General features: G+C 41.1%; 1 protein-coding gene across 1 annotated transcript; it reads left to right on the forward strand.

The window, feature by feature from the left end:
- The first annotated feature begins 6,755 nt into the window (after positions 1–6,755).
- RFPL4B (ret finger protein like 4B) lies at positions 6,756–10,279 on the forward strand. Its single transcript, XM_045865435.2, is given in 3 exon segments — positions 6,756–6,916; positions 9,157–9,556; positions 9,559–10,279. Coding segments are annotated over 3 exon segments (978 nt in total). The 3' UTR covers positions 9,976–10,279.
- Positions 10,280–25,557: the final 15,278 nt, after the last annotated feature.

Genomic DNA, 25,557 nt, shown 5'->3' on the forward strand with positions numbered 1-25,557 from the left:
TATACCACCTCTTCTTTATCCATTCATCTGTCGATGGACATCTTGGCTCTTTCCACAGTTTGGCTATTGTGGACATTGCTGCTATAAACATCGGGGTGCACGTACCCCTTCGGATCCCTACTTTTGTATCTTTGAGGTAAATACCCAGTAGTGCAATTGCTGGATCATATGGTAGCTCTATTTTGAAATTTTTGAGGAACCTCCATACAGTTTTCCAGAGTGGCTGCACCAGCTTGCATTCCCACCAACAGTGTAGGAGGGTTCCCCTTTCTCCGCATCCCCGCCAACATCTGTTGTTTCCCGACTTGTTAATTTTAGCCATTCTGACTGGTGTGAGGTGGTATCTCATTGAGGTTTTGATTTGGATTTCCCTGATGCTGAGCGATATTGAGCACTTTTTCATGTGTCTGTTGGCCATTTGGATGTCTTCTTTGGAAAAATGTCTGTTCATGTCTTCTGCCCATTTCTTGATTGGATTCTTTGTTCTTTGGGTGTTGAGTTTGATGAGTTCTTTATAGATTTTGGATACTAGCCCTTTATCTGATATGTCATTTGCAAATATCTTCTCCCATTCTGTCAGTTGTCTTTTGGTTTTGTTGACTGTTTCCTTTGCTTTGCAAAAGCTTTTCATCTTGATGAAGTCCCAATAGTTCATTTTTGCCCTTGCATCCCTTGCCTTTGGCGATGTTTCTAGGAAGAAGTTGCTTCGGCTGAGGTCAAAGAGGTTGCTGCCTGTGTTCTCCTTTAGGATTTTGATGGACTCCTGTCTCACATTGAGGTCTTTCAACCATTTGGAGTCTATTTTTGTGTGTGGTGTAAGGAAATGGTCCAGTTTCATTCTTCTGCATGTGGCTATCCAATTTTCCCAACACCATTTGTTAAAGAGACTGTCTTTGTTCCATTGGACATTCTTTCCTGCTTTGTCGAAGATTAGTTGACCATAGAGTTGAGGGTCCATTTCTGGGCTCTCTATTCTGTTCCATTGATCTATGTGTCTGTTTTTGTGCCAGTACCATGCTGTCTTGATGATGACAGCTTTGTAATAGAGCTTGAAGTCCGGAATTGTGATGCCGCCGGCTTTGCTTTTCTTTTTCAACATTCCTCTGGCTATGCGGGGTCTTTTCTGGTTCCATACAAATTTTAGGATGATTTGTTCCATTTCTTTGAAAAAAGTGGATGGTATTTTGATGGGGATTGCATTGAATGTGTAGATTGCTCTAGGTAGCATTGACATCTTCACAATATTTGTTCTTCCAATCCATGAGCATGGAACGTTTTTCCATTTCTTTGTGTCTTCCTCAATTTCTTTCATGAGTATTTTATAGTTTTCTGAGTACAGATCCTTTGTCTCTTTGGTTAGATTTATTCCTAGGTATCTTATGGTTTTGGGTGCAATTGTAAATGGGATCGACTCCTTAATTTCTCTTTCTTCTGTCTTGTTGTTGGTGTTTAGGAATGCCACTGACTTCTGTGCATTGATTTTATATCCTGCCACTTTACCGAATTCCTGTATGAGTTCTAGCAGTTTTGGGGTGGAGTCTTTTGGGTTTTCCACATAAAGTATCATATCATCTGCAAAGAGTGAGAGTTTGACTTCTTCTTTGCCAATTTGGATGCCTTTGATTTCTTTTTGTTGTCTGATTGCTGTGGCTAGGACTTCCAATACTATGTTGAATAGCAGTGGTGATAGTGGACATCCCTGCCGCGTTCCTGACCTTAGGGGGAAAGCTCTCAGTTTTTCCCCATTGAGAATGATATTCGCTGTAGGTTTTTCATAGATGGCTTTTATGATATTGAGGTATGTACCCTCGATCCCTATACTCTGAAGAGTTTTGATCAAGAAAGGATGCTGTACTTTGTCAAAAGCTTTTTCTGCATCTATTGAGAGGATCATATGATTCTTGTTCTTTCTTTTGTTAATGTATTGTATCACATTGATTGATTTGCGGATGTTGAACCAACCTTGCAGCCCAGGGATAAATCCCACTTGGTCATGGTGAATAATCCTTTTAATGTACTGTTGGATCCTATTGGCTAGTATTTTGGTGAGAATTTTTGCATCCATGTTAATCAGGGATATTGGTCTGTAATTCTCCTTTTTGATGGGGTCTTTGTCTGGTTTTGGGATCAAGGTAATGCTGGCCTCATAAAATGAGTTTGGAAGTTTTCCTTCCGTTTCTATTTTTTGGAACAGTTTCAGAAGAATAGGTATTAATTCTTCTTGAAATGTTTGGTGTAATTCCCCTGGGAAGCCATCTGGCCCCGGGCTTTTGTTTTTTGGGAGATTTTTGATGACTGCTTCAATTTCCTTAGTGGTTATAGATCTGTTCAGGTTTTCTATTTCATCCTGGTTCAGTTTTGGTAGTTGATACATCTCTAGGAATGCATCCATCTCTTCCAGGTTATCTAAATTGCTGGCATAGAGTTGCTCATAATATGTTCTTATTATAATTGTTTGTATTTCTTTGGTGTTGGTTGTGATCTCTCCTCTTTCATTCATGATTTTGTTGATTTGGGTCTTTTCTCTTCTCTTTTTGATAAGTCTGGCCAGGGGTTTATCAATCTTGTTAATTCTTTCAAAGAACCAGCTCCTAGTTTCGTTGATCTGTTCTACTGTTCTTTTAGTTTCTATTTCATTGATTTCTGCTCTGATCTTTATGATTTCTCTTCTCCTGCTGGGTTTAGGCTTTATTTGCTGTTTTTTCTCCAGCTCCTTTAGGTGTAGGGTTAGGTTGTGTACTTGAGACCTTTCTTGTTTCTTGAGAAAGGCTTGTATTGCTATATACTTTCCTCTTAGGACTGCCTTTGCTGCATCCCAAAGATTTTGAACAGTTGTGTTTTCATTTTCATTGGTTTCCATGTATTTTTTTAATTCTTCTTTAATTTCCTGGTTGACCCATTCATTCTTCAGTAGGATGCTCTTTAGCCTCCATGTATTTGAGTTCTTTCCAACTTTCCTCTTGTGATTGAGTTCTAGTTTCAAAGCATTGTGGTCTGAAAATAGGCAGGGAATGATCCCAATCTTTTGGTACCGGTTGAGACCTGATTTATGACCTAGGATGTGATCTATTCTGGAGAATGTTCCATGGGCACTAGAGAAGAATGTGTATTCCGTTGCTTTGGGGTGGAATGTTCTGAATATGTCTGTGAAGTCCATTTGGTCCAGTGTGTCATTTAAAGTCTTTATTTCCTTGTTGATCTTTTGCTTAGATGATCTGTCCATTTCAGCTAGAGGGATGTTAAAGTCCCCCACTATTATTGTATTGTTGTCGATGTGTTTCTTTGCTTTTGTTATTAATTGCCTTATATAATTGGCTGCTCCCATGTTAGGGGCGTAGATATTTACAATTGTTAGATCTTCTTGTTGGATAGAACCTTCAAGTAGGATATAGTGTCCTTCCTCATCTCTTATTACAGTCTTTGGTTTAAAATCTAATTTGTCTGATATAAGGATTGCCACCCCAGCTTTCTTTTGGTGTCCATTAGCATGGTAAATGGTTTTCCACCCCCTCACTTTCAATCTGGGGGTGTCTTTGGTTCTAAAATGAGTCTCTTGCAGACAGCATATCGATGGGTCTTGTTTTTTAATCCAGTCTGTTAGCCTGTGTCTTTTGATTGGGGCATTTAGCCCATTTACATTCAGGGTAACTACTGAAAGATAGGAATTTAGTGCTATTGTATTGCCTGTAAGGTGACTGTTACCGTATATTGTCTGTGTTCCTTTCTGGTCTATGTTGCTTTTAGGGTCTCTCTTTGCTTAGAGGACCCCTTTCAAGATTTCCTGTAGGGCTGGTTTTGTGTTTGCAAATTCCTTTAGTTTTTGTTTGTCCTGGAAGCTTTTTATCTCTCCTTCAATTTTCAATGACAGCCTAGCTGGATAGAGTATTCTTGGCTGCATATTTTTCTCATTTAGTGCTCTGAATATATCCTGCCAGTCCTTCTGGCCTGCCAGGTCTCTGTGGATAGGTCTGTTGCCAATCTAATGTTTCTACCATTGTAGGTTACATATCTCTTCTCCCGAACTGCTTTCAGGATTTTCTCTTTGTCTATGAGACTCGTAAGTTTTACTATTAGATGTCGGGGTGTTGACCTATTTTTATTGATTTTGAGAGGGGTTTTCTGTGCTTCCTGGATTTTCATGCCTGTTTCTTTCCCCAAATTAGGGAAGTTCTCTGCTATAATTTGCTCCATTATACCTTCTGCCCCTCTCTCTCTTTCTTCTTCTTCTGGGATCCCAATTATTCTAATGTTGTTTCGTCTTATGGTATCGCTTATCTCTCGAATTCTGCCCTCGTGATCCAGTAGCTGTTTATCTCTCTTTTTCTCAGCTTCTTTATTTTCCATCATTTCATCTTCTATATTACTGATTCTCTCTTCTGCCTCATTTATTCTAGCACTTAGCGCCCCCATTTTTGATTGCACCTCATTAATAGCCTTTTTGATTTCTACTTGGTTGGATTTTAGCTCTTTTACTTCTCCAGAAAGGGTTTCTCTAATAACTTCCATATTTTTTTCAAGCCCAGCTAGTATCTTTAAAGTGATGATTCTGAACTCTAGATCTGACATCATACTAATGTCCATATTGAGTAGGTCCCTGGCAGTTGGTACTACCTCTTGTTCTTTTTGTTGAGGTGATTTTTTCCTTCTTGTCATTTTGTGCAGGGGAGAATAGATTAATGAGAGAACAAAATGCTAGCAGAGTAACCACGTCCCCAGAAAATATACTCTAAACAAATCAGAAAAGACCTGAAGCAGTGGGATAAGAAAGGGAAAGAGAGAAAAAAGAAAAAGAAAAAAAAGAAAAAGATAAAGATAAAGATAAAGATAAAAACAAAAACAAACAAAACAAAACAACAACAACAACAACAAAAAAACAGAATGTGATCAAATATGATCAGGCTGGTATATAGTTCAGTGCCACACACTAGATTTGGGGTGTATTTTGGTCTTTTAGAAGAAAGTGCCTCCCAAAATTTTAAAGAAAGAAAAACTTATATATGTACAAAAATAAGGGTTGATATGATGAAGGGATGGAATATGACTGTAAAAATGGAAATTATAAAAAATTTTATAAAAGGAATTGATAAGAAGTTGTTTGAAAAAAGAAAGAAGAGGATTTAAAAAAAGAAAAAAAAAAGAAAAAAAAAGGGAGAGGATGTGATCAGGCAGGGGAATAGAAAACACCATATACTAGAGATTTAGGGTATATTTTAATCTGTTAGAAGAAACTATCTCAAAATTTTAAAGAGAGAACAACTTATATATATAAGCCAAAAATATGGGTAACTACTATGAAGGGATAGAATATGACTCTAAAAATGAAAAATAAAAATGTTTTTTTTTTTTTAAAAAGGGATTGATAAGATGTTGGTTGAAAAAGGGAAAAAGAAAAATTCAAAAAGAAATAAAAAGACAAAAAGACAGTTAAAAAAAATTAACTTTAAAAGACTAAAGAATCATGGTAAAAAAGCCGTGACTTCTATGTGCAGTATTCCCCTAGCGCTGGAGTTCTGCCGTTCTCATTGATCGGTAAACTTGGTCTTGGCTGGCTGTTCTTGCTGATCTTCTGGGGAGGGGCCTGTTGCCATGGTTTCCAAATGTCTTTGCCGGAGGCGGAATTGCCCCGCCCTTGCCCCCTCCCGGCTAAGTAATCTGCTCGGGTTTGCTCTCCGGAGCTTTTGTTCCCTGCGAGCTTTCCGTACAGCTTTGGAGGCGGAGAGTGAAAATGGCGGCCTGCCAATCTCCACCCCGGAGGAGCCGAGAACTCGGGGCCCGCTTCTCAGTGAGCCCCCAGAGAAAAGCCGTCAGTCACTCCCATCTCCCCGGTCTCCGGCCGCGCTCCGTGCTCACCCGGCCTGTGACCCCGCGTTTCTATCTCTGGCACCCGACTCGGTGTGGAGTCTCCAAACCCAGCAGATCCCTGCAGTGCACTCCCACGCGGCTCCCCCCGGGGGAGGAAGGTGAGTCTCCCCGGATCTGCCGCTTGTTGGGTCCCTGCTGGAGGAGCAGTGGCCCGACTGTGCCCCGGATCACGGTCTATGGCCACCCCGAGCTGAGAGCCCGCGCCTGGGCTCCGCCTCTGCAGCCGGCTTCCCTGCTCTGATACCTGGGAGCTCTGCCGCACTCAGGCACCCCCGGTCTTTCTGTGACCCTGAGGGTCCTGAGACCACACTGTCCCGGAGGGTTCCACCCCCCGCTTAGCCACCAGAGTGACGTCTCTCAGCGGAGCTGACTTTTAAAAATTCCGATTTTGTGCTCCGTGGCTCTATCACTTGCCAGAAGCGGCTGACGGAGGCCCCTCCCCCGCCGTCTATCCTCCCGAATATCGCCTCGGATTCACTTCTCCGCACGTCCTACCTTCCAGAAAGTGGTCGCTTTTCTGATGAGAGAGTTGTTGCTATTCTTTTCTTCGATCTCCTTTGAGTTTGTAGGTGTTCAGAATGGTTTGATCCCTATCCAGCTGAATTCCTGAGAGGAGACGAAATCCAGGTCTCCTACTCCTCCACCATCTTGCTCCTCCAATGTCTCAGCAGTGCATTTCTATATTGGATCTGTAAAACATTTTGCTTTTTAAAGTTGAGTTCTGAAATTAGACAATCTCATTTGGATGGCCATAGGTTCGCTAGGTTAACTCAAAGAGGATAACTGTTAGAAGATTTTGGGTGTGACTTTACGTCATCCTCCTGCGTGGAGGAGTAGGGTTGCTTCAGTTTACTTGGTTAGATTGAGATAATCCAATCATTGGGGCAGAGACAATGACCCTCCTTGAGGGCGGTGACTGTGTTACAGGACTATATAAGGCCAGACCATCTGCGCTCAAACTGAACTTCAGACAGAAGTCAAGGCTAGGAGAGATAGAGGTATATGGGCTTTGGATCTTCAGGACTGCTGGAATTTTCCCAATTAGTGTAATAGTGTGAGTGCTCTCTTCTGTCTGGGCTATTTCCACTGTCCCATTGCTCTCTCTTTGGCTACAACTTATCTTTTAAATGCTTTTATCTCTGGATTTCAGGAGACAGTCAGTCATCCTGTGTCAGGGAACTTTTTCCACCTTCTACTCTAACATTGCCAGTTAAATTTTTTACATATGAACTTCAGGTGTTTTTATTAATTTTTGTGCATACATGTATTTTTATGTATTTTCAACTACAACGTATATGTTTTAAAATGGTTCCTTATTTTCTAACATGATTTCTTAAAGATGTTTCTGGGTTTTTGCTTAAATATACTTACCACTTTTTTTTTTCTTTCTTTAAATTTTTATTTAAATTCCAGTTAGTTAACATACAGTGTAATATTAGTTTCAGGTGTAGAATTTAGTGATTCAGCATTTACATGCAACACCCAGAGCTGGTCACAACAAGTGCCCTCCTTAATCCCCATGGGTGAAATACCTATTTCACCCATCCCCTCACCCTCCTCCCCTCTGGTAACCATCAGTTTGTTCTCTATAGTTGAGAGTCTATTTCTTGGTTTGCCTCCCCTCCCCATCCCCATGTTCATTTGTTTTGTTGCCATTTGCAATGATGCGGATGGAGCTAGAGTGTATTATGCTAAGTGAAATCAGTCAGTCAGAGAAAGACAAATACCATATGATTTCACTCATATGTGGAATTTAAGAAATACTACTTTTAATAGCTGTATTATAATTAACGGAATCATTTCATTATCTTTCTATAATTAGATTGTTTCTATAATTTGGGGTCATAGATAACACTGAAAAGGACAACTTTTTACAAATGTAGCATTTTTTTCTTTTGTGAAATTTTTTCTTACATCTATTCCAAGGTGGGTTGGGTAAGACCTTTTAGATTGTTAAGCACCATATTCAAATATGTCTTAAAAAGTCAGGTTTTTGGAAAGGGTAATGGGATTTAAGGAAGAATGTTATCTCTTGTCACTCAGCCAGGCCCCATCAGACTGGAATGCATTCAGGAACGGGAAGGCTTCCCAAGACTCCAAGTTCCTTGTGGGCAGATACCCTGTCTATTGTTAACACACATCTGTATCCCCAGAGTCTAGCTGAGGGTAGGATCATGGGAAGCTCTTCATAAGTATTTGTTGGATGGAGATGAAGGAATGTGTTCCAGGATGTTCTAGTAACGTAGTTTTTCTGTGCTAGGCTCAAGAGTGCCCATTCCTTCCTACTCTGTCCCTCTGTGGTGATGTTGACATAGCTTATCTTTCTGTCTTGGATTCTGTTACTTCAGCCACAATTGAATGTGAATTCTTAATAAGAAGTTCTGTTAGTTATTATTCAGTATTGGCCCTTTCTCAAGAAGCATCCTCAGTTCACATCATCTCCTGGGCACCAACTAGCCTGAAATGGTTGTCTTTGGGTTAGGAGCCCAGCTTGTTCCAATCAGCCAGGCCTAGCATGCCAGAAGTAGTTTACCCAAAGTGTGCAACCTCTGTAGGAAGGCCCAGAAGGCATCTCTAGGAGTAAGCTTCGGGAGGAGAGGACAGTCGGTGTAGTGGCTATAACATCTTCCTTGTCAGAACACCTTTTTGGCTTGTGTTCAGACATTATTTTAGAGAAGTTGGTGACAATGGTTATATTTTTATTCACATTCACTCAAGCCTTCCTACTTTTCTAAGAGTGCTTGAAAGCATTTCATCTGAATGATACTTTGTCCTGAAAAGTGATTCTATAATGGGTATCTCATTCATTTTGCAGTGGTTTTTGCTAGTTTGACTCACGTATGGTCGTTTTCTTTGAAAATACACAGGGCTTCTCAGAGTCACTTTTCTGTGACAGTCAGATTGGCTTTATTTTTATGGTTGTATTTAGATGTGAAGATTCTTTTTCTTGGACTGCAGGTTACCTACAAAGGAATACTGATTAGAGGCAGAGACTGCACTCTGAGATCCTATGAAAGACCTCGTTGGACTCAGCTCCCAGAAAGAGAAGCTGTGGTCCGAGCAGAGAGGACCTCATCTGGGTGCTCCACACAAGGTAAACTGCTCCACCTGAGAACGCAATGTCCACTGCCCTGTTTCTCTCATTTGTGATCACCTAGATTTTGTTTAGTTTTTGATAATTTTTCTCACAGGTAGTGCTTTTACTATAATTCTCTGGTGACTTTGTGCCACTTTCCTGTATAAACTACTGAAAGGTTTATATTATTTAATTTTTGTATCATGATTATTGAACAGATTGTGTACAGAAGGCTCCCAATCACTTTCAGAAGCTTATAAAGTTTGTCTGGAAATTTTCTTCTGTTCCATTTTACTCTCCTGTGAACACGTTTTCTGTTTTCATTGCATGCAAACATGGCTGCTAGAACACAGGGATCTGAAATTGACCTGCCCCATGTGTCGAGGGGTAGCAGAGAGCCCCCCTTTGGAGGAATGGCAAATCGGAGCACTATCCCTTCTGGTCAGACAGCACAGTGGCCTACTGGTGAAAAGTCTGCACATGAGCAAAGAATTGCTGAGGTTCCAGGAGGTTATGACTCTGGATGCAAGCACTGCCAACCCCTTCCTTGTCCTCTCTGATGACCTAAGGAATGTTGGGTGTGGGAAGATCTGCCACAACCCAGTGGAAGACCCCAGAGATTCACCTACCTGACCTGTGTCCTGGGCACCCCATTCTTCTCCTCTGGCTGCCATTACTGGGAGGTTGAGGTGGGGGAGGGGAAGGAGTGGACTCTAGGGATCTGTAAGGAGTCAGTCAACAGAAAGAGGAAAGGTGGTTTCTCCGTTGAGCATGGCTTCTGGTTTATCAGCATGAAGGCAGGAACAATCTGCATCAACTCCATCCCGGAAACCAGAATTCCTGCAAGCCCTGAACTTAGCCATGTAGGGATATTTTTAGATGTTGAGATGGAAGAAATCAAGTTTTTTGATGTTAGAGATAACATCCTCATCTATACACACAGTCATCTCTCATGTTTGGAGCCTTTGCGTCTGTTCTTCTGTCCTGAGTTGCCTAGAGAAGGTGACAGGAGTGCTTCCCTGAAAATCTGCTCGTGAGAAACTCAGCACTTCCTAGAAGCTTTCTCAGAGGTGAATGAAAAGGTCAGAATGACCTAGAGAGAGAAAATGTGCTACACTAGAAAGATTTTTAAAAATAGATTTTGTAGATTTGGCAACTAACCAATTTTTAGGCTATATTTTGTAGACTTTGTAGCTAAAGAACTGTGGGGTTTTAGGGGATGTTATTAAGTGCTCTAAGCCTCAGTTTTCCTAGTCTTCAAGTGGGGATAATTATATTTCTCAGCCAAATAGTTGTGATGATCAGAGACAGTGCTGTGCATTTATTTTGTACTAAATACAAATGGGGAATTTTTAGATTGTAAGTTAAATAAAACATTTTGTGGGTAGAAACAATGTCTTTTTCATTATTTCATGCTTTTTCTATGATATAATTCCTAATAATGATAGCTATCTGGGAGAAAAGAGTGCAACAGTCAGTGTGAGATATTTTGACATGAAGTTTCAGTGAGAGACAAAAGTACTGGGAAAGAATGATGTTTCTCATTTTTATTTCTCCCAAACACAGCTGAAAGACAGAACTTAGAGATAGCTATAATTAATGGTGATTCATGTTTGTTCTAATGGGACTTGTTCTTTGCCCATTTCAATCATTGATTGGCCTTTTGTGTGGTTGTCAAAGGAGTATGCTGTGTATGTGGCAGGCACGAAGGTGCCAACAGGCTCAGAGAATGTCAAGCTGCTAAGATTCTGAACCTTCTGGAATCAGTTATGTAATTAGGGAAATGACTGTTGAGAAGACTGGACCCCCATTCGCCCACCTACCGGGTGCAGTTGTGCATGCAAAACCCTGCCTTCTGACCGGAAAGAAGATCTCCCCGACTCAGGCTACTGCCGCTGAGTTTTGATTCATAGGAATTCTTATCAACCATGTTAACTTGTAAATAGATGCTCACCAAAAACTGTTCTCCAGGTTCCTTTTGAATTTATTTTTTACCGTTAGAATTTTAGATTTTTTGCAATTAAGTCTCTGAAATATTTGATGTATTCCTGTTTAGTTCTGTTTGGTCCTCCTCTCACGTTCCAGCTGAAGCTTCCCTCCCCCCGCCCACATGCACTTAGTCGCAGACTGCAATTTCCCCTACAGAGTCTCCTGTGCTCAGCATGGCTCCTTTTCAAATCATTCAGGTCCTTTAGGATTGTGTTTTTTTCCCCTAATTTACTGAGTCAGCCAGTTCTGAGGTGACATTTGCTTTGGAAGGGTTGGGTTGGGACATGTTCAGGAATCTGCTTTTGACCTCAATTCCAAAGAAACTCAGAATTGTCATCTCCTGTTTCTTTCCAACTCCACTGTGGTGGGGGAGCAACCGATTTTGATATTTTTTCCCCCATATTTCCTTTTGATCCCTATGATTTTATTTCAGGGGCCTCCTTCCCTTACTGTAACGTGGAGCCTGCATCCACCCTGATCTACCTTAACAGGTCCTGCTAATGTGGAAACAAAAGTTTCCTGAAGCAGTACTTAGGATGAGCAAGACACTATAATTTTCTCTTCTATTATATTTTATTAGGAAAAAATGCTGGGCTCACACACTTTTGATTTACAACTTGCCAACAGGTTAAGAACTGCAGTTTGAACATCTGGGGTGGGCCCTAGGCGTCCAGACCTCTTCTTGTGTCTCAAAATGCCAAAGAAAGGGCAGCCCCAATTTCCCTAGGACTGGAGGTGACAGCTTGTGTTATAGTGGCATATTTCAGGTTCTCTCAAGATCTGTTTGCTTCAAGGGACTTTCTATCTCTTCCTCGGGCAATTTAAGTTCCAAGCTTCCCTTCATCCCAGCTGATGGACCCAGATGATTTTTTTGGTTCATCAGTCATTAGGGGAAAATGCCAGTGGCCAATGATTGGCCTGGTTCCTTTCTCCTGTCTGATTGAATATTGTGGCCCAGGGGAAACCTTGATGGGGACTAGGTCATAAGCTCATTCTGTTGTCAATCGGTATTTACCCTATGCAAAATATCTCACACTTCCAACTTCTTTAGCATTTCTGTTGCTACAGACCTAATGCAAGTCTCTCACCCATCCCATCCGGGCCAGTGTGACAGCTCCCTCATGTCCTCGATCCACCTTTGGCTTCCCAGAGTGCACTTCCCATACGGGCACCAGGGTGGTTCTCTTAAACCATACTCAGACCATTCCTGTCATAAGTCCTGCAAAGGCTAAATGGTCAGTTAGAATGAATTCTCTCAGCCACCCTCCCTCTTCACTCCTCTCCATGCCTGAAATGAATCTAACACCGTTTGTCAACTACAATGAAAAAATAAGTTAAAAACACAGAAGCCCGACCTTTAGGATTGTTGTGAGGATTAAAGGCGATCACTCACACTGACTGTTTAGCTCTGGGTCTTGCTTATAGAATGTGCTATTATTTTTTTAAGATTTTATTTGTTTATTTCAGAGAGAGAGAGAGAGACAGAGCTCAAGCATGAGTGGAGTGGGGGGAGGGGCAAAGGGAGAGGGAGAAGCAGACTCTCGCAGAGCAGAGAGCCTGATGCTGGTCTCTATCCCAAGGACCTGGGATCATGACCTGAGCCGAAGGCAGACGCTTAACTGACTGAGCCACCCAGGCGCCTTAGAATTTGCTATTTATTGCCAATTTGTGGCATCACCTATTATTGTTGGTTAAGTGTGAGATTGGCTATTTATTTAACATACTCACTATCATGTCTGAAACATCTTTGTAATCCTTGTTTTTAAAATCCTTTGTGAATAGGGGCACCTGGGTGTCTCAGTTGGTTAAGCATTGGACTCTTGGTTTCAGCTCTGGTCATGATCTCAGGGTTCTGGGATCCAGCCTCGTGTTGGGCTTCCCACTCAGCGGGGAGTCTGCTTCTTTCCTTCTCTCTCTGCCCCTCCTGTGTGCTCTCTCTCTCTCTCTCTCTCTCAAACAAATAAATCTTTAAAATAAAATAAAACACTTGATGAATAAGTATAGGCATATTTAGGAAGAGGTACTGCATTTTAACTAGTCTTAGTAATAAAATGATTGTTTGCTATTACGTAGGGTTGATAGAAGAAAGCATCATGCCCCTCACCGGTCTGCGTAAGTTACTTCCTTCCGTCTTCCCACTCCCTAGCTAACTGCTCCTCCACCCGCACCCCCCTGCCAGTCTTGAAAACTAGTGTGGATATGGATGTATGCAGAAAGGTTTTAATGGTCTTGGTGATAGAGGTGGAGTCAGTTTGGGGAACAGAACTCTGGTTGCCTCAAAAAGTAATAGCAGTATGGGACTACATTAGAATTCTAAATCCGAATTAGCATCATAGGATAATACTAATTATTTGCACCCTTCCCACCTCCCCTCCAACAGTCCTCCACAAATTTCAGCTTCCCAGGCTTCAACCCATCCTTAATAAAGTGACTCCCTACAGAAAATTCACTGGCATCACAACCCCTGCTCTCGTTCACATCTGCCCCTGCCACCCCAATATCTGTACACAATCTTCTCTCCACCACCAAATTCTTGGACTAAACCCATTAAGTACCTCTCCCAATCTGACTTATTTGATATAACTGACCTGAACTCCAGGCCATGTGGGGAGGGAGAACTAGAAAAGCCACAGTAGAAGGAAGATGAAATCTGGTGGGACTCCCACCAGGGCTAACGGAGTCTGGGCAACTCTGTCCTCCTGACCTGGCTCAAAGGGAGCATATGAGGGGAGAGAGAAAACCTTACTACTCTCGGCATCTTTATTTGGGAGAGAGAGATTAATCCCCCACAACTCCTAGAATGTAGTTGCTTTGAGTGGCTTTATTTGGCTATAAAGGCCCAGATGACCTAAGCAGGCTGGAGCAATGGTTCTCAGTCTCATCTTCTTATAGTCACATGGGGAGCTTTCAAAAATTCCCATGCCCAAAACCACATCCCAAACCAATCAAATCAGAGTCTCTGGGGATGGGACCCAGACAGCGGTACTTTTTCAAGTTTTCTCAGTGATTGCAATGTGGAGCCAGAGTGGAGAATAGCTGGACTAGAGCTTCAGTTCCAAAACTTTATTGTGCATCATGGGGTGCCTGTGTGGCTCAGTCAGTGAAGTCTCTGACTCTTGATTTGGGCTCAGGTCATGATCTCAGGGTCCTGGGATCAAGCCCTATGTCAGGCTCCTGGCTCAGTGGGGAGTCTGGAGTCTGCTTGTCTCCCTGTCCCCCTGCACACCCCCTCATCCCGCCCCCACTTCCATTCATGTCTGTGTGAACACAGGCTTGTGCTCTCTCTCTCTCTGCAAGAAATAAATCTTTAAAAAAGAAACTTTATTGTGCATCAGAATCCCTTGGATGAATTCAGAAGATCTGGGTGGCACCCAAGAATTTGCATCTGTAGTAAGTTCCCAAGTGATATTGGTGGGGACCACACTTTAAAGCCAGTGGACTAGAGGACACAGTGCATTTTGATTTTAATCCCTGCATAAAATTAATCATCCAACCAATTACAATATAATTTATTAATTAGTTTAAAATGATTTCCTTTTAAATTTAAATTTAATTATAATTTTAACTCCTGCATTGAAACAGACAACAAAAAAACTCTATAGCAATGAAGGAAAAGAGAGGGAGGAGAGAGGGAGGTTGGGTGGTCTTAGCTGGGATTAGATTAGTGTATTAACAAAACTCACACAACCTATGGACATTCTTGCCTACTACCCTCCACCATTCCCCACCCACATTTATCACAAGATTTCTGCCATCAGTTCTTTTTTTTAAACATTTTTATTTATTTATTTGACAGAGAGAGATAGCAAGAGAAGGAACGCAAGCAGGAGGAGTGGGAGAGGGAGAAGCAGGCTTCCTTCAGAGCAGGGAGCCCGATGCAGGGCTCGATCCCAGGACCCTGAGATCATGACCTGAGCTGAAGGCAGCCGCTTAACTGACTGAGCCACCCAGGCGCCCCTCCGCTATCAATTCTGATACCCTGATAATACCCAAAAGTATATAAAAATGACTGCTCACTGTAATGGCCTCAGTCTGTGTTCTTAATATTTGGTTTTAGAACCCTGTGTAAAAAAAGGCTTTTGTGAAAGCCTTGCTGTGTCCCCCCCCCCTTTTTTTTTCCTGTAAAAAGTATCCAGGAAAAAGGGTATCATCTGCTTCTAAAGAGGTGACTGTCTTTGGACAACCTATAAATATCAGCTTAGAGTTTGGCAAAAGCTGTTGTTTTGTTTTTCACATGTGGCAGATTCTGCCGAGATGTGTATATATGCGCCACATGCAGCCTGGTTTCAGACTTCACTGTGACAAGCTTCTAAAAACCTTCCCTAAGAACCAGCAGGCTCTCTCGGTCCACTTTTCGGTCTTTTCCTCCATCCTGTTGCTTCAAATGCAGATGCTGCTCTGCCTGATGGACCATAAGGACAAGGGGCCGCTTCAGGGTCTGAGAGGCCTGGAGCCCGGAAGGTGCAGGGACACTCTGCTGGCCTTGGACCACGCCCCTCCGACTTCATCGATGTGATGCAAACATAAACAGCCTTTTGTTTTAAGCCCCTGTTATGGTTTGTGTTCTCTTTGCAGCTGGACTTATTCCCCGTCCATTTTCTGGCATGCCAACATTGCTGTGGACTGGGGTTGATTCTTGGGTGTTTTCTAGATGACTCCCTTCCCCACACGCCTTTCTGGAGACCCACAGAGCAGCCCCAAATGCTCCCTTTATTTTGTATCGTCTTTCCTGGCTCTGGCCGTTAGAACTTCGGTGGGTCTTCCAGGATTCTGTAGGCTCACTGTCTACCCTAAAAGACAATGTGCAAAGTGTGCCTCAGCTTTCTCACTTGATAGACAATTCCAAACATGTACAGAAACAGAGACTAGTATAATGGATCCACACTGGGTTTCAATTCTCAACAAATGTCAATCCTCTGCACTGGATTATTTAAGAGCAAATCTCACCTATCATTTCATCCATAAGTGTTCAATAAATATCTCTAAATGAAAAACACTTAAGAAACTGTAATTATGATTGATTGTAACTATGATATGATTATCACATATAAAAAATTAATGATTCGTTCATATCAAATATTCAATCCACATCAACCATTCTCCCTTTTGACTCAGCTTTGCGAGTTTCCCTTCAAGTAGCTCCAGTTATCCTGGTCCAAGATTTATTTGCCTGCATTTCAGAGTCCCTGTGCTTTCTGTATCAAGATTTCCAACCTAAAAACAGGCAGGTGCTTTTTTACCAGTCATTTTGTTAGTGCTTAAGAGAGCAAGCAGGTCTTTCCTCACCTCCTGAGCCCTAGCCCCAGCCACTATGACCACTCCTGAGCCCACGTGGGGCACGTGCGGAGCCTGCCACAGTCACTAAGGTGTGGCTTGTTTTCAGGGCACCAGTGATTCCAGATTTACATCCATCAGAGGTATTTTTCACATTCTGATACTTGGTAGATTTCAAAAAAAGACATAAACGCATGCGGTGTAATATTCAAAAAGGCACCTAGTGGAACTGTGTCATGGCACTCTTTGCCCCATTTACCTCATTCTTCTTCAAAACAACTCACTTTGCTTGGGGATTCCTCCAGAGGGATTCTGTGTGTATGTACATGTTTTACCTAAATGTTCATTTAGTATGTACATTGTTTTGGACCTTGTTTTTTTTTCACTTGCGGATATTTAAGGAGATTTATTTAAATGGTCTTTTCCCAGGACTCAGATAATGAGTTCCTGTGCTGTGCGGATCGACTTAATTTTGTGAGAACAGTTCTCCATCAGGCTTCTAAGTGTTAACATTTCTTTAAGTTTTTCCAGGAAATCTTTAGTCAATATGCATGACCCCACAACTGCCATCGAAGAACTGCCGGAATGTCTGATGACCACAAAATATCAGTGAAAACAGACTGACCTCATGCTCTGCATCTTTCAAGGAAGAAATAATTTTATTTTTCAAGTACAGGTTGTTGGCTATAATAAACAAAGCAGGGTCACCTGGGTGGTTGGTTGCCAACTCTTACTTTAGGCTCAGGTCATGATCTCAAGGTGGTGAGATGGAGCCCCACACCTCGTGGGAAGCTCTGTGCTCCGTGGATAGTCTGCTTGAGAATTCTCTCTCTCCCTCTCTCTCTGCTCCTCCCCCAACCCAAAATAAATAAATAAATCTTAAAAAAAAAAAAAAAAAGCAGGAAGCCGGTAATAGATTCTTAGAGAAAAAAGATGCAGATGCTTCACTTTACCAGGCTTAGAAAATCCAAATTGTGGCCAAAGGAGGAAGCCCAGTGAGGGACAGTGCTGGGATCCTGAGCTAAGCTTGTAAGCATAACAGGGTGCAGGTTATCATAAAAGATGTCGATACCTTTATTTTTAAAAATTTTTTATTAAGAGTAATTAACACACAGAGTTATATTAGTTTCAGGTGATTCAACAATTTTATATGTTACTCAGTGCTCATCATGATGAGTGTACTCTTCATCCCCATCACCTATTTCACCCATTCCCCACCTGCCTCCCTTCTGGCAACTACCATAAAAGATTTTGATTGATTTTATTATTTATTTCTTTCTTTCTTTCTTTATTTATTTATTTTAAAGATTTTATTTATTTGACAGAGAGAGACACAGAGAGAGAGGGAACACAAGCAGGGGGAGTGGGATAGAGAGAAGCAGGCTCCCTGCTCAGCTTGTGGGGCTTGATCCCAGGACCCTGGGATCATGACCTGAGCCAAAGGCAGACGCCCAACTGACTGAGCCACTCAGGCACCCCAAAGATGTTGATGATTTTAAAACTTGGTCTGAGTGGAGGGTCCTCAAAAGAAGGCAGAAGAGGTGGGGACCTGTGGCTTGTTAATAGTTAGTCCAGGCTCAGATACAGATACTCCAGACAGCCTGAGAAGAGGAATTTTGAACTAATCTATACAGATCATTTTAAAGGTTGTGTCTACCCACTGTTTCTGTCAGCCAAGATTTAATCAAGATGATGAACCAAAAGAATAAAACTGAGATCTTTCTTTCCACTGATTAAAATGGACCAGAGTCCTGGAAAGCCAATTACTACAAGCAGTTCTGGAAGATCTTTACTGTTATTACTAAAGCAATTTATTTACTTATTCATACATTTTATTGTGCATGAAACTGAGAATTTTTTCTTCTTCAGATGTAGCACTTGATAAGTCCAATTGTTCTTGAGAAAAAAACTAAATACAGGTTTCAGAAATCACAAATAGAGGTGTGCCTGGCTGGCTCAGTTGGTAGAGCATGTGACTCTTGATCTTAGGGTCATGAGCTCATGCCCCAAGTTGGGTGTGGAGCCTACTTAACAAAATAATAATAAAATACTTAAAAAAAGGAAATCAGAAGTAGATTTTGCCATTTATTCCACTCAAGGGCACAGATGCTTATCGTTAAGACTTTTTAAGTTCAAAATAAGTTGTATCTCCTTAATGTTACAAATTGAGGAAGACTAACTACATAAACCCTCCCCGATGATTGCCATATATTTTTAAAACAAATTTACTTGTGCTTCTTATAATGATTGGCGGTCCATTTGAGCTCATGTTCTTTGTTTTGTTTTGATGAAGATGGTAGAGATGATGGACCAGTGAAGTCTGAGCTTCACAAAGTACAACAGAGTCTCAAAAATATAGTGACTCGTCCCATCTGTTTAGATTTTTCACAAACACCCATATTCTCTCATGCCAGCACAGTTTTGCTTTCAGTGCACCATGGAGTAGTTGGGATAACAGAAAGAGATGGAATTTCCCTACTGAGTAACCAAGACACTAATGTGGACAAATTTAGAAAGGTGGTATTTCTCATCAAATGGCAGAGTATTCTTGTAGGAGGAAGTCTGAAAACGTGTCATTGACTTCAGTGTTCTTAGTGATGTGACTCTCTGTTATCACCTCTATCTCCCTCCTTTTCCGCTCCAATGATCTAAATAAGATCATTGTCATACTTGATGACCCCAAAATATTCACCCACATGACCTGTGTCCTCGGGGCGCCTGCATCATCTTTGCCTTTGCTGAGAGGCAGAAGAGAGGAATGGACTCCAGGGCTCTGCTGGGTCTCTGCTCACAGAATCCTCCAGGACACTGGGTCTTCTCCATAAGCCAGAATTTCTGTCAGCCCTCAGCTCCACTGTGTGGGAACGTTCCCAGATGCTGCGTTTTTCTGGTTAGTGATGGCTCCTTTGCTCTAGCGTTGGTTCCTCTTGCTGGGAGCCAGTGTGTCTGTTCCGTCCTGATCAACCAGGAGAAGGCAACGCTGAAACCCTACTGAGCATGTGCACTTCTGTCTCTATGGTACTCTGAACATAATGCTGTGAGTGTAGCAGGTTTTCTGTTTTTAGGAGGAAGAATCCTACAGCCAAATCCTGGATATTAGATATTCAGGTTTTGTTAAACCTTCCTAGCCATTCTAGCTGACCTCGATTCGAGGTCATGGTCCCCAGGCTGTGGGCATTGCTCCTGCCGTAGCTGCCTGGCTGCCTGTACAGACAGAGAGCCTGTCCTCCTGCCTGCCTTCCTGGGCTGCTTCCAGGAAATTCAGATAACTCAACTTGCAGAAAACTCAAATTCTTACATTTTATGCTGAGTAAATTAGGTCTCTTTGTCTCTCCTTTTTAGGGGGGAAGGAGAAGATTCTTCAGCCAATTGTAGTTTCAAATAGTACTGCTCCCCCTTCAAAATATTCCAAGGGCTTGAGTTTTTGTTTTCTTAAATTTTTTCCTTAATCGTAAATTGAGGCAACAAGCTTTGATCAAGGTGGTGTTTTGTGTTGATGGCAAGGGGGCTTCTGTGGAGGGCGAGAGGCAGGGGCCGTCAAGGAGCTAGTGGGCAAGTGGCCAGGCGAGAGCTGCTGAGGGTAGTGGGCCTCACATGAGGGAGTGTGCTGGGCTGCAAGCGGGCCAGGCCTTGTGGAGAAAGGGGACCTGAGGTAGACAGATGAAGGTGATATTTATTGGCTTATGCCGATTAGCAGAAAGTTCTTTCTTTGGTCCATAAGAAAAACCGAACAATAGGCACTGAAACGGCAAGTGACAAAATTCAAGAGCTATTCTTTATTTTTCAAAAAGAACTTAGAAAACAAGGACAAGAAAGATGATTGAAAAATGTCATGCGGACCATATTAAACAATACTCTGGTGAACATAGCATTAAAGAGAAAAAGACAAATGATGAAAACGATGTCAAAACATTTATTGCACATTTATTGTGTGCCAGGCATGAATTATTTCATTTAATCCTCACAGAAGTCACATGGGGTGTGTATTCTAACACCCCTATTTTAATAATTAGGAAACTGGGGCAAAAGGAGTCTAAATAAGTAGCCTAATTATTAAATTGCCATTCTCCATAAGTGGTATATAGCCAAAGAGGGTAAACATAGGCTCTGGATCCGAATAGTTGGGTTCAGAGACTGTAGTCTAAACTGACAGCCATGAGGCATGGCCATGGCCTCCTCCCTAGTCATTGGCCACATCTCTAACTGATGGCGACCCTCCCTCTAAGTCTAGACATAAGGGCCCACTAATATTTAATTAAATGTAGCACTAGGGATGCAAGCTATTTACCCCTGGGTTCTAAAGAATCAGGAACAAGAGAAGTCTGCTGACTGCAATCACTGCTATTTTACATTGTTATCTAAATAGAGGTCACATAAATAAATCATAAGCAGCACTGTGCTAAGTGCTGTTTGTGAGGGCTCTAGAGAGCAGATCGTGCGCATCTCTGGGTTCAGTGACGTCATGTTGGTAGCTTTAACTGGGCCATGGTGAAAGTATTTATACTGGTAAGCTGGTAAATATTACAGTATTTATCTTTTTTTCTTTCTTTTTTTTTTTGAAAATCAGTTGTTAAACATCCATCAGTGAAGCATTGATGTATAAGCTAGTAATAAAGCTAAGTACTGAAAAGAGAAGATAAAACTCATTACCTGGAGAGAATATGATTTCATACGTTGAAATGTTTGGGGAGAAGAGGCAACACTCTCAGAGTTAATGAGATTTTAAAAAAAGGCAGGCCACACTGCTGATCCAGCCTTTGGAGACAGAGCATGCTTTCTTTGGTGTCGATTCAATCTGCAAATAGTAAAGCTTGGAACAGAGAGCATCTATGATTTCCATCATGTGGAAAAGACTGGCCAGCATCAAGAGAGAAAACAAGTCAGCTTTTAGTGGGAGCCCGAGGTGGGAGGCAGTAAGGCTGCTGGTTTCCAGTCCCAGGCTCTTCAAGGTCCTGGGGCCCAAATGTCACCACCTAGACCCCAAGATCTGACCTTTACTGTTCATCTGCTTGTCCCCACTGGCCTTTGTCCCACATTTTTTCTTAAGCTCTTCTCTCCAGCTTATCTCTTAACTCAGCAAAAGACCCTCCAGGTGTAGCATCTAGAATGAAAACTGGAACTAGCCCTCAAGCAATCATGACTGCTTGGATGAAGAGCTCTGACGGCCCACAGCACCCAGACCAGATGGAGCTCAACCCCCGACTCTCCTGGCTGCGCAGGTGGGCCATGGAGTGACCCAAGGAGGGACCAACAGTGACCTTTACTTCACTGTCAACCTAAAATCTGCACCTAAGGAGGAGCTCAAGCCTCATTTATGTAACAGACAGTGTATGTGTGGGCACGTTTCCTTAAGGTGCACGCACCACCTCACGCCTGCCTCTACGTGTGATCACAGGACTCCCCATTGAAATATTCATCCCAACCCTAAATAAAAGGAGCCCACTCACCCTTGCTTTGGGAGTCACAGCTTTGGAAGTTACTCCTCCTGATTTCCTTGTTTGCTGCCAATAAAGTTTCCTTTGGTGACAGCTCACCTGGTGTGGTTTCTATCTGTGACTCACCAAGCAGTGGACTTAGGTTAATTCAGTTTCACAAATGCCTATCCTGGCTTTGCTCAGCCCTGGGTTCTGCCATGAGACACTATATGTCTTTTCTCTAAACTCCAACTTTTTGTCTAAGCCAGTTCGATTTGGGGTTTCTTTCATTTCGACCAAAGTCAGATTTCCTAACACAATCATCTATTTTTTCTTATAGAATCTATACAGGAAACACCTCCAACTTCCTTCCTGCCCGACACTCTCTTTTCAGAGACATTAATGTTTTGCATGAGGGGACTTTATCTTTCCTGGATCAATAGGGCTCTTCTTGTAATACCCTCAGTGCAAACTACTTATTTTCCCAAGTTTTTCTGGCCTTGTATAGTTTCTGGCCTTGAATGTTACAGAAAGAGAGTTATTGATTTGTGGTGCTAAGCGCGATCAATGAAGTTGGAGAACAATACTTTGGTGTTAAAAAAGGGACCTGATTTTAAAAATAGAGATCTTTGTAATGATGAGAAATGATTGGTTAATGGTTGGCTGCTAGCTGATCACTCCGCTCTGTGCTGAAAATTATGAGATTCCTTCTTTTTGGTTCTCACTTCATTATTGGCAATTATACCCTCCTCCTCATTCCTTCCTCCTCCCTCCCCCACCATAAGTGTACCTCTATGACATCAAAGGAGTCTCACCTTCCACCCAAGCCTAGCTTCTTGATGTTTCCGGTTCAAGACTTCAAGGCTTCTGGTTCAAGGTACAAAGGCTTCTGGTTCAAGTTCATGGGCCCAGAGCACATGTTACCTTCTCTTGCAATGATGAGAAATAAGTATCAAGAAGTTGAATTTGTTAAGAATTTTGATAACGGGGAGTTGGAAATATATGTTATATGGATTTCCGGAATTTAGAAAAGCATCTGGGCTCTTTTTAACAAACAAAGCACAACAGAAAAGGCCTCAGCCCAGAAACAAGAAAAATGTGCAGTGGAGCTGGGAATCCAGAGCTTCAGAGATGCTCCAAGTTTAGAGAAAGCCAATACAAAAAGTAGGAGTGGGACTGGGGCATAAATTAGAGTACTTAATTAAAGATGTATTCGCATGATGGCTGCAAACTTCAGTCATCTGCTATCCCTGGTTAAAACTCAACAGTTGCTTCTTGAAGAGAGTGCATGACTGGGGCTCCTGCAGCAGGCTTTGGGCCAGACAGGAGAGAGTAAATCTCATGGTGATTCCAGACATCCATGACGGAACTATGGGAGTGGGGTGGAGTTAAAGGATGACATTTCTTTCCAGGGGAGCAATACACTAAAGTGAATGCTCCTTGGTTTAGTCTCATTTTTATTTGAAGGCTGGCTACAACCAGCCTTCTTTATCCACCAGCCACTTTATCCATTTATACTGACTCTTTAGCCCTAATTAAAGAAGAATTTGGGATAAACAGATCCACCAACAGCAAAGGAAATTTATGTCAGATACGTATAGTTATTAGTTTAGTTGTTAATTAATAATATGAGCAGACAACCAAAGGTCACCAAAGAGTTTCGAAGAGGATTGACATATTGGAAAAGAAGAACCATGATTATCAAACAAAAAAATGACCCTTGAAATAATAGAGGTAACTCAAAAAATACTAATAACATAAAAATTAGCATTCTCTTTTTTAAAGAAACTTCTTATTATGTAAAATTTCAAACATACACATAAGAGAGCATATAACGAACCGAACTATCAGCCAAGCTCAATTACTATGAGCAGGTGGTCTCAAGCTTATTTTGAATGAGACACTGTCATTTCATATATATTTCACTGTATAATCTCTAAAATGTAAGAACCCATAAAAATAACTACAATACGATGATCACACCTAAAAAATTCCGTAATGATATCAAATAGCCAATATTCATATTTTCTTAATTTTCGTCCATTTTTTTTTCAGTCTCTAAGTTTGAATTGTGATCCAAATAAGATCCAATCAACACTATTGGTTGATACATCTCTAAAGTTCCCCCTCTACCTCTTTCCCTTGAGATTTCTTTTGTTGAAGAAACTGTTTTGAAGAAATCTCAGTGTTAGGAGTTTGCTGAGTATTATCACCTAGCTCAAATATATTAAATAAAATTATAAAGATTACTAATAAAAGGACTTTGATGTCTTGGGTGGATATCATTGTGGTGTCTTCTTATCAGACTTTGCTTTTGAAGAAAGTGGGGTGGAAAAGAAAGCCCCTTCACAGGGATTTTCTCTCTTTGGTCAGAACTGGGTAGAGCCTCATTATTGCACTGGTCTGAAGAATAAGTATTTTTAGCTTCTAGTCTTTATAGTAAAGACAAGAGAAGAAGTGGTTTTGAATGCTTTTGAATATTAATCCCAATACTTGTAGTAATAAAATCTATGATGCATCTGGGAATTAACTTAAATGCATCATGCCTTTATGAGTAAAGCATATAAAATAAACCTGAGAAATTTTAGAGCTAAATGATGTTCATGGATGGGGCAATTTAATATTTTACATATTCAGGGCTACTGAATTAAAATCCAGGGAATTTATTTTGAGTGTGCATCTCCACAAGCTGATTCCCAAATTTAAGTAGATGCATAAAGGCCTATAAATAACTATGTTATTTTAGAAAATGAGGAGCAGTAAGGGAACAAAAAATCTTGCCTGATATTAAGACATTATTCAAAACAACAGAAATTACAAGAGATACACACATCAATAAACTTGGTATTTGATCTTTGAAAAACAGAGGAATTATTTAATAAATAGTGTTGGGAAAATTGGATAGAATGTAGAATAAGTAGAATATAGAATAGGTCAAAAAATTAAGTTGTTTCAATAAATAGACTGAGAAATTAAATGTGAAAGGTAAAACTATAAAGCTAGTGGAAGAAAATGCAAGGAGGTTTCTTTGTGATTTGGGATATGGAAAAATTTTAAAATAAATCCTTCGAGACATAAACTGTGAAGGAAAAAGTGAATGTAATTTATTCTATCAAAATTTGTGGTTACCTGGCCACTCCCAGCTGCAATAGCGTCGGCGAAGGTGTTCAGCCAGTGCTTAATGCAGGACAGTCAAGGAGATCACAGACAAAATTTAGGGATAAATGATAGTCTGGGAGAAGAGCTATAGAGTATTTAGGACCAAGAAAGAATGAATATCTAGAATAACAGGATAAATTCCTATTAATAAGTAAGAAAAAGAAACAATAGAAGCATTGCAAATGTTCTTATTAAGCGCTACCCAATGATTAAAAATATACAGAAATGAGATATTCAACCTCACAATTATCAATGAAATACAAATTAAAAGTCTGAGATACTGTTTATAGAAGAGCAAAAATTTACGAAGTTGGGTATCAAATGCTGGTGGGAGCATAGACTGCTATGGTCACTTTGGAAGGCAATAAAGCAATACTTACTGGAATTAAGTAATTACCATATCGACCATAAACATGAGGGAAATTCTCACAAGGGTGTAACAGGAGGAATTTAGGAGAATGTTTATCACAGCATTACTTGTGATAGCAAAGAACCAAGGAATAATTAGGTTAAATGTAGACTATAGAGCAGTCACAAGGAATGAACTAAGTGGACATTTTGCCACGTGGACAGATCTTTAAAATATAATGTTTATAGTCCTACACTATTTATGTCAATTAAACATACAGAAACAGTAATGTCCATATTTTAAAGACATTATCACGCATACATGTATAAATACAAATAATGAAGGTGGTTTGAAAGTACAAATATTAAATTCTTGAGGTTGGGAGTCTATGGAGGGAGTAGGAAATTGGATTATATAAGATGAAGGGAATAAAA

The sequence above is a fragment of the Mirounga angustirostris genome, unplaced genomic scaffold, assembly GCF_029215605.1.
Source record: "Mirounga angustirostris isolate CCGP_5_RB_7025 unplaced genomic scaffold, mMirAng1.0.hap1 SCAF_8, whole genome shotgun sequence".
NCBI classification, from domain to species: Eukaryota; Metazoa; Chordata; class Mammalia; order Carnivora; family Phocidae; genus Mirounga; species Mirounga angustirostris.